This window comes from Ranitomeya variabilis, chromosome 1, assembly GCF_051348905.1.
Source record: "Ranitomeya variabilis isolate aRanVar5 chromosome 1, aRanVar5.hap1, whole genome shotgun sequence".
NCBI lineage: Eukaryota > Metazoa > Chordata > Amphibia > Anura > Dendrobatidae > Ranitomeya > Ranitomeya variabilis.
In genome coordinates this window covers 67,223,720-67,233,432 of record NC_135232.1, presented here as the reverse complement: position 1 = coordinate 67,233,432, position 9,713 = coordinate 67,223,720, and the positions used below count along the sequence as shown (strand labels likewise).

The following is a 9,713-nucleotide window of genomic DNA, read 5'->3' as shown; positions in this document are numbered from 1 at the left end:
ACAGGAGGAGAGGTACTGTGCAATGTATATATACAGGACAGGACAAGTGGTACTGTGCAGTGTATATATACAGGACAGGAGGAGTGGTACTGTGCAGTGTATATATACAGGACAGGAGGAGTGGCACTGTGCAGTGTTTATATACAGGACAGGAGGAGCGGTACTTTGCAGTGTGTATATACAGGACAGGAGGAGTGGTACTGTGCAGTGTATATATACATACAGGAGTGGTGCTGTGCAGTGTATATATACAGGGCAGGAGGAGTGGTACTGTGCAGTGTGTGTGTATATATATATATATATATACAAGACAGGAGGAGTGGTACTGTGCAGTGTATATATACAGGACAGGAGGAGTGGTACTGTGCAGTGTATATATACAGGACAGTAGGAGTGTCACTGTGCAGTGTATATATACAGGACAGGAGGAGTGGTACTGTGCAGTGTATATATACAGGACAGGAAGAGTGGTACTGTGCAGTGTATATATACAGGACAGGAGGAGTGGTACTGTGCAGTGTGTATATACAGGACAGGAGGAGTGGCACTGTGCAGTGTGTATATACAGGACAGGAGGAGTGGTACTGTGCAGTGTATATATACAGGACAGGAGGAGCGGTACTGTGCAGTGTATATATACAGGACAGGAGGACTGGTACTGTGCAGTGTATATATACAGGACAGGAGGAGTGGTACTGTGCACTGTATATATACAGGACAGGAGGAGTGGCACTGTGCAGTGTGTATATACAGGACAGGAGGAGCGGTACTGTGCAGTGTGTATATACAGGACAGGAGGAGTGGTACTGTGCAGTGTATATATACAGGACAGGAGGAGCGGTACTGTGCAGTGTATATATACAGGACAGGAGGACTGGTACTGTGCAGTGTATATATACAGGACAGGAGGAGTGGCACTGTGCAGTGTGTATATACAGGACAGGAGGAGTGGTGCTGTGCAGTGTATATATATTTCCCATAGACTTGTATTAGCGATGGATTGTGACGGATGGTTATCCGTTTCATCCTTCGTGCACTGGATCCGTCGCAAAATAGCGGTCCATCGGGAACAAAAAACGTTCAGAGGAACATTTTTTGTCCACGTCGGAAAATCGCTCAGCGACGGGTCCTGCGTTGTCCGTCATCGGCTACAATGGAAGCCTATGGACGCAGGATCCGTCGCTGACCGTCACTCGCAGGAATCCAGCAACGGATCCCGTTTTTTCATTGTGAGCATGCCCGGAAATATTTTCGGACCTGGAAAAAAACATTACACTGGATGCGTCACACACGTTTTTTACTATTTTCGTGACGTCCGGCGATACGTTATTTTACTGCACAATGATGAACAGCAGAAGACGGAAGTGTGAAAGAGGCCTAAGCTACACAATGCAGCACTCCCGGTCATTGCACATCCAGTCCACTTCACAGGCTCGGGGCAGTCAGTCTCCTGCTATATGATGGTCACTCATTCCTCCCATCAGCCCTCACCAGACCCACCTATATATTCTCCAGTTGAGAATCTCCCCCAGCCTATGTACCTTTGCTCCCTTCTGGACTGACGTATGTCACAGCCACCACAGCTCTAGCGGACTGTCTCCCTCCAGGCCTAGCAACATTCTCAGCGCAGACTGCTTCAACCAGATAGTCTGCCCCTTACCATCTCCTCCCCAAATCTGTTCACCAGGCCTGGTCAGGCAGTACCAATACAGAACGTCTCACCTATGGATCCCCAAAGGCACTGTGCTATGGGTCACTAGGTATTGTTTATGTGGGCTTCACATTACCCCAGCCTACAGCCTGCAGACACCACACTGATGGACAAACCCAGGCCTGACCGGGTCATAGACTGAAACGTGGTTGCCCAAGCACCACACATGGTGTAGCCAAACCTCTTCCTCTTAGCATTAAACTGCTCTCTTGCTAATTCTGTTTTTTCATCTGTATTACAACAATACATTTAAGCAAGTATAAGCGTCAACAGGGGTCAGGCTGATGATGGCATCTCCACCAGGGTATGACCTGCCAAGGAACATGACCCACCTACCCCAGGACCAAGCCGGTTCAGGTGCTTAGACAAGAAAGCACAGAATACCATTGAGTACAACGCAAAACATACACCTCAGACGTACACTGCGTATCCACAAGGCACCTCCAAACACCAACAAACGTGTTCTTACATACACACAGTCCTTGCGTCTGCCTCACACACTGCCGTCCACTGCTGTTGTTTCATGGTTGGAATGAAGATACAAGTCCATGAAGCTCAATCAATAAGGCAATCAGACAAGTTCCCCGTCTCGATGACCCATCACTGAATTTAGTTGTTCTGTTTTTGCCATTGGATAGTATCCCACCTCCTCAGCTATATTTCACACTGGTGTTTGTCCTACGACAACCACTTTATCAATACCATATTGCTCTGCAGCAAGTTTTTACAGACTCTACTCGGGCTCCCCTTTGGTCTGGTATCTTTCCCAGGAACTGCTTCCATCTTTGTTCTTTTCGGTCTTCACTACCAAGGGTCCTTCCCTTGCCATGTGGCCTCATCCACACCCTGACTCGCTTCCTGCAAGCGGTTCGTTGTTATTGCAGTATCGATAGCTTCACAGTGAATTTCCTTTACGGTATACATTCACAAAAAAGGCAAAAGTGACCACATTTACATAAGTCGACAGGCACATTGGTTAGTTCATTTTCTCATGTTATCCGCGCTTTCAGTAAAGTGGCCACACAGCATTGGAACGTTATTTACCTGCAGATTAATGCTATATCTGCAGGTAAATAGTATTTTCCAAGGCAAGAGGTTCCCTTTAACGACTCTTTAGCGTTATTATTATATTCTGTTTAATTGCTTCCCTTTAAATTCTTTGGAACACAGTTATTTTTGGGGGTGTCCTGCAGTTTAATGATCATTTCCTGCCAGTTGATCCCGTAAATAATATATTCCATTTTAATATTTTACATTTTAATATTTTTTATCATTACTAGACCAAGGACCCTTCAGTGTGGGCGACAGTCCTGGCAGTGATCTGGCTTCATTCCACTTGTCTGGAGCAGAGAGAGGAATGGGAATTACTGGAGGGAAAAGCCATCTCCTGGCTTAAGGCCAAAGCAGGTAATGTCTCAGAAATCGACTGATGATGATGTGTTTATGTAGAGCTAAAGCTGCTAAATCTGAGTCTTTTATTTATTCTTTCTCCATTTTTTTTTGCAGCATTTTTTGCCTTTTTATGCGTTCTTGGTGTAGATTTGAGTCAGTGGTTTTTATGCATTTTTTGGGTGAAATAAAACCTTGGAATTCTGCATATGAAAACTCGGTTGCATTTTTTTAGTTTCCCCATAGACGCCAACGGGGTAGAGGCACTAAAAACACACTATAACTATAACCACACAGTGGGCATGAATTTTCCTGAAATCACATTTATTTTGCTTGAACTATAAAAAAGGCAGCATTTATACTATTTTGGAACATGGTCTAAAGTCTATTGACATTTGCCTCCCATTCAGTTTACTTCCCATAAATCATCCAATAAAGGAATTAAAGTGGTTTTCTCGTCAGGACATAGGGATGACCTATGCTGCAATATCAGATTGGTGTTGGTCTGACACTTGGTACCCTGATGAGCTGTTACAAGCTGCGGCGGTGGCCAGATGTACACACATTGAATGGAGATTTAATGCACTGCTGCATTCAGAGTGCAGCAGCTGCTGCTGAGTGCAGCAAAACAACTTCTCTTCAAAAGGATAGGAGCTGTTCTGCAGAACCCAGCAGCGGCTGCTACACGTTCAATAGGGCTGCACTTTGCTGCTCTGTTCAGTGTGTGGCTGCTTGTATCAGACGATCGGTAGGGATGTCAGGCGGTAGATCACCACTGATCCGATATTGATGATCTGGGCTAACCTATAGGACATCAATATGTCCTGATCAAACAACCTCTTAAGTTGATACCGAGCCCACAAGGTACGTTTTAAAAATAAAAAATTAAGTTACAATGTTTTATAAATAAAGAAATCGGTGGAGGCAGAAATACTGATCCATATTAGAACACTTCCCGTTACACTGATTTATGGCTGTATAATGCCACGTTCCTGCAGTGTGTATACAGGCTCCTGCTGGGATCAGTCAGCTGTAATATATATATTGCTATCTGGTCCTCACCAGGGAATGCTTTCTATATCCTCAGGTTCGTCCCTGGATCAGTTTGTCAGAGCCGGGAATGAGCTGCTGAAATCCTCTGTAGATCCTAAAGTGTTTGGCCTGTGAGATGGAGAATAAAGGTGGCGCAAGCTTCTCCTCCTGCATCCTGAGAGGTCGCCGTCCTCCAGAACGTTGCTGCTTCTCGTCTTTACTTTGAGCTGTTTGCTGATATCCCTGTGCCTTATTACTCTTCTTATAGGACAGAAGCCAAAGATGCAAAAGTCTAAAGTATAATCTTCTAGTTATATCCTTATTACACAGGCGCTTCAATATCCGCATGTGATTAAAATGTAAAGAGCAACTCCATCTATAATGTTCAGATTGATGAGAAAAGTCCTTTAACACATAAGGGAGTAGAAGGGCAGTGCAAAAAAAACACTCCATATCTGCACCCTAGAACTGCATAATAAATAAATTGGTATTTTTATCACACTTTAGCATCAATTAGAAGTCAAGAAACCTTAAAAAAAACCATGGTATATTGCGCCAATAATTGGGTTCAAGACTCCATGAGTTATGTATGGTATTGCAACACATCTCTAAGTGTGGTGCAGATATTTTTTTAAGGAGGCAGCCATCTTTTCCTAATTCTTTACTACTTCAATGACCTTAGAGGCCTCCTTCAGATGTCTGATTTTGTTTTCTCACATGTGACAACAACTAGCAGATTTTCATCAGTGTTTGGTCATTGTGTCCATTTTTACCATCATTTGTTTTCTTTCAAAATTGCAAATTTCCTTCCCATTATAGTGTTAAAAATGGACAACGCACAGATTGCACACGGATGGCGTTCATGTGCCGTCTGTGGTTTTCACAGACCCTTAGGCCGGGATCACACATGCGAGAAATACGTCTGAGTCTCGCATGATAATACCCGGCACTGCTGCCGACGTCTCTCTGGAGCGGAGCGTGCGGCTCCATATATTGCTATGCGGCCGCACTCTCCGCTCCTGAGTGACGGCGGCAATGCCGGGTATTACCATGCGAGACTCGGACGTATTTCTCGCATGTGTGATCCCGGCCTTAGATTTGAATGGGTCATTTTGATCTGTGACTCAGATCCAAAATAGACATGTCTCCTTGAATTTTTGTGGACACACAAAGCTTAAAAAAACACGGACATGTGAATAGCACCATGGACTACAATGAGTAAAAACATGGACAAACGTATGTAAATAATGGATTTCCGAATGAGACCTAAGGTGCATTAAAAGAAAGTGACGATCGGCCCGTGCAAACATCCTGGTGATCAATCACCAGACAAATGAGCGCTCATCTGGTGGGTTGTTTCTTACCGGCAAAAAAATCGTTAGGTCTCCTTCATACATCCATGATCATTAGTCCGATCTCGTATTACTATGCACGCACTGGCCATGCATTTCGCGACCCCGAGATAGAGCGCTTCATATATTTCTATGAGGCTGTCACGAGTTATGCGGCCAGCACATTATGATCCGAGATTGGACCGATGATCACAGATGTCTGAAAGAGCCCTTATTGGCAGCAAATCCCAATGTGTCAGCAGATGAGCTGCCAATAAGATAATTCTCTACGGGAACAGGACGATCGTATTAACGATGTTCTCATCAATATTCCTCAGCCTTTGTAAACAGGCCAGTAAATCACCACTGATCGGCTTGTATATAATCAATCCGCCTGTCGAAATGCACCTTTCTAATTTTAAGAAAACCTCTTGAGGCAACGTGGGACATCAATCATTCTCTAGATTGTGTCCTCCACCCAGGATAGGAGATATCCATTCTCATTAGTTGGTGGTGGATCAAAAGTGAAAATCTCTTTTGAGTAGAGTTAGTAAGAGTTTATTCACAGGCTCCATTCCATGCACCACAACAGTGGTGTGTGGTCGATGGAATGGGTGAAAGAGTATGGCCTCTTATCTGTCGGCAGCCATGGTTCTTCTTTAGCCAGCGAAGAACAACGTTATAGTTGCAATGTGATGTACATGTGACGTCTTGCCAGACCGGCTAATCAACGAGATGCGGATGCCAGCAGTATGCCCTCCCGCTCCCATTCCAGCAGCCTCAGGTAATTGTTGTGGCCGATCGAATGGGACATGCAAATCAATTTGCACCAACTCCAGTCTTATGCATCCCGAAAGTTCTCCTTCTTTGGTTTTGCGGCCACCAAGTACCATCCGTGTATTATAGAGTGTGGAGTTTTTAGAGATGGGTGCCATTGCTCTTTATTAAAATTTGTTTATAATCCACTGACCATCCAACATTAGGTCAACTATGGTGAGAAGGAACAACATCTAAGCAAAGAACGCCCCAAAACGAACATCCTCAGTGTATTCTGTAGGGATTACTAGTGAAGATTGTTGACTCTATGTTCTTGTTATTGAGGTTGTTTTAATATATGATTCTTTGTAACATGATCTAATGGATTGTTTCATTGTCCTGCACCATTTTTTCTATAATCATCATTAAACTGCAGTTATTGGTTAGTCCTTGGTGTCCAGGTCATCTGTGTCCATGGCAGGAAAATACTGTATCTATCAGTTGTAACATGAAGCTCGTGAGTCCAGAATGAAAATTCTCAAACAGATTAAACCACTCAAACTAAGTATACAAAATGCTGAGTATCGAAGAGATCCATAGTTTTAGTAATTATTTTTTATTTGAAACATTATTAAAAAAACAGTAAAAAAGGAGAATGTCCTTTAGGGGATGCTAAAGTGGCCAACCAAAGGTGAACAATGTACACAATCGAAAAGATTATTAACTGACTAGCTGAATCCTTCTGTGGAGACACGAGAGGGTCGGCGGGTGCCCCTGTCCGCTAGTCGGAACCACATGGGCCAGTGATTGTCCCACCGCACGCCCGCATCTGAAACCGAATGGACCAGGGATCATCCCGCCGAATGCCCGCTCTCCTTTTAAACGTGGGCATAACGCTACTCAGACAACACAGGGTGAAGGTAAAACAGTATAGCAATGCTTTATTGATCCCCAAAACAGGCAGATAACACATAGAACAGTCCCAGCAAATACCTAAAGATGGTGCACATTACAAAGTCTCACCCTTCCGCTGACTCGCTGGGATAATGGCAGCTGTTACTTCAGAGCTCCCAGGGTCGACTACCCCCCCTGTGGCATGCACACAGAAAGGAAGTAACGACAAGCGTAGGAAGATGATAGTCCATTCAGGTACAAGGCCAGTTGACTGGAGCGTCACAACCTGGCTTCATTTTCTAGGGTCGGCTACCCCACCTGTGGCACACACACAGAGGAGCTAACGACAAGCTTAGGAAGATGACATTCCATTCAGGTACAAGGGCAGTTGGCCGAGGGTCACAACCTGGCTTCAAGGAGAAGAGCACAATATGTTATGAGATATCAGCTTACAAGTCAATATTACAGGCTTACACAAGCAAAAGTATTTTTTCTTGACCAGCCAGAAAGAAATGCTTAAAGGGAATCCGTCACCTCATTTTTGGTATATAAGCTGCGGCCGCCAGCATCAGGGGCTTAGCTACAGCATTCTGTAATGCTGTAGATAAGCCCCCAAAGTAACCTGAAAGATAAGAAAAACAAGTTATAGTATACTCACCTGGGGGCGGTCGTGTCCGGTCCGATGGGCGTTGCGGTCCGGATCCATCGCCTCTTCATACGATGACGTCCTCTTCCTTGCTTCCTGCCGTGGCTCCTGCACAGGCATACTTTATCTGCCCTGTTGAAGGCAGAGCAAAGTACTGCAGGCGCTGGGCTTCTCGGACGTTTCCCGGCGCCTGCGCACTGCAGCACTTTGTTCTGCCCTCAACAGGGCAGAGAATTACGCCTGCGCCGGAGCCGCGACAGAAGCAAGGAAGAGGATGTCATCGTATGAAGATGGGAGACCCCGGACCATGATGCCGACCAGACCGCACCGGACCGCCCCCCCCATGTAAGTATAATGCTGTAGATAAGCCCCTGATGGTGGTGACCGAAGCTTATATACGAAAAATGAGGTGACAGATTCCCTTTAAATTCAAAAGTCAACCTATAGATAACAGCCTAATCTTTCTGGCTTGCTAAAAATAGTCGTCTGGCTAAAAATAGTCGTCTGGCTAAATAAGGTACAATTCTGTGTCTTCACAACTTCTAAAATCTATGTAGAAACAGGTCAATTTTCACTTCATGAGTCAAAGATCCGCAAGTGATTTACAGTACAATGTAAATCAATGGGAAAAAAATTCCACACGGAAAACGCTGCTGATCAAAAGAAGGAGCATGTCATTTATTTGTGTGGATCTGCAACGTTTTTGTACCCATTCCATTATAGAAATCCGCTGGGGTAAAAACGCATGAAATCCGCATGAAATACGCAGTAAATATGCATCAAATTTGCACCTGCGTTTTCTGCCAAGAAATACAGAATCAGCACAAAAAAATTTCAGAGGCAAATCCGCAACGTGTGCACATACCCTTATACTGGTCATTGTTAAACTTTACGGTGAGCGCAGAATTAAAATTTTTCTCCAGCAGATGGCAACATGTGAGCGTTACATCTTCTTGAGCTCTTTGATTGTAGTCGCTGGTGTAGTCACTATATACAGTGACATGTAAAAGTTTGTGCACCCCTGGTCAAAATTACTGTTATTGTCAACAGTTAAGCAAGTTGAAGATGAAATGATCCCTAAAAGGCCTAAAGTTAAAGATGACACATTTCCTTTGTATTTTAGGCAAAAAAATATATATTGTCATTTTTACCTTTTTAAAAATTACAAATGGGAAAATGGGCCGATGCGAAAGTTTGGGCACCCTTGGAGATTTGTGTTCTCAGATAACTTTGACCAAGGTTTCAGACCTTATTTAGCCTGTTAGGGTTATGGCTTGTTCATTATCATCGTTAGGAAAGGCCAAGTGATGCAAACTGTTCAGATTTATTAAAACCCAGCCTCCTCTAACCTTGCATAAAAAACAGCAGCATTGAGTTCTTCTAAGCAGCTGCCTAGCACTCTGAAAATAAAAATGGTGGTGGCCCACAAAGCAGGAAAAGGCTATAAGAAGATAGCAAACCGTTTTCAAAAGTTGCCCTTTCTTCAGTTCGAAATATAGTTAAGAAATGGCAGTTACCAGGAACAGTGGAGGTCCAGATAAGGTCTGGAAGACCAAGCAATTTATGTGAGAGCTGCTAGAGAGGCAAATCAGAACCCCCGCTTGACTGCAAAAGACCTTCAGAAAGATTTAGCAGACTCTGGAGTTGTGGTACATTGTTCTACTGTTCAAAGACACCTACATAAATATGACCCTCGTGGAAGAGTCTTCAGAAGAAAACCTCTCCTGCATCCTCACCATAATATTCAGCATCAGAAGTACGCAAAAGAATATCTAAATAAGCCTGATGCATTTTGGAAACAAGTTCTGTGGACCAATGAGGTTAAAATAGAACTTTTTGGCCAAAATGATCAAAGGTATGTGTGTAGAAAAAAAGAGCACAGAATTTCAGAAAAAGAACAGCTCGCCAACCATTAAAGGGGTTTTCCTATGAACTAAAGTTAATTATGTTCACT

The 9,713-nt window shown here is 43.9% G+C and overlaps 1 protein-coding gene across 2 annotated transcripts in view; it reads left to right on the top strand.

Annotated features, from left to right (window-relative positions):
- The window catches only part of LOC143805462 (von Willebrand factor A domain-containing protein 5A-like), a 150,404-nt gene extending 143,739 nt beyond the window's left edge, over positions 1–6,665 (top strand). For both annotated transcript variants that reach the window (XM_077284881.1, XM_077284871.1), the window contains 2 exons: positions 2,992–3,118; positions 4,188–6,665. In XM_077284881.1, coding sequence (XP_077140996.1) covers positions 2,992–3,118; positions 4,188–4,267 — 207 coding nt within the window. In that variant the 3' untranslated portion in view covers positions 4,268–6,665. The remainder of the gene's footprint in view (positions 1–2,991; positions 3,119–4,187) is intronic.
- The last annotated feature ends 3,048 nt before the right edge of the window (positions 6,666–9,713 follow it).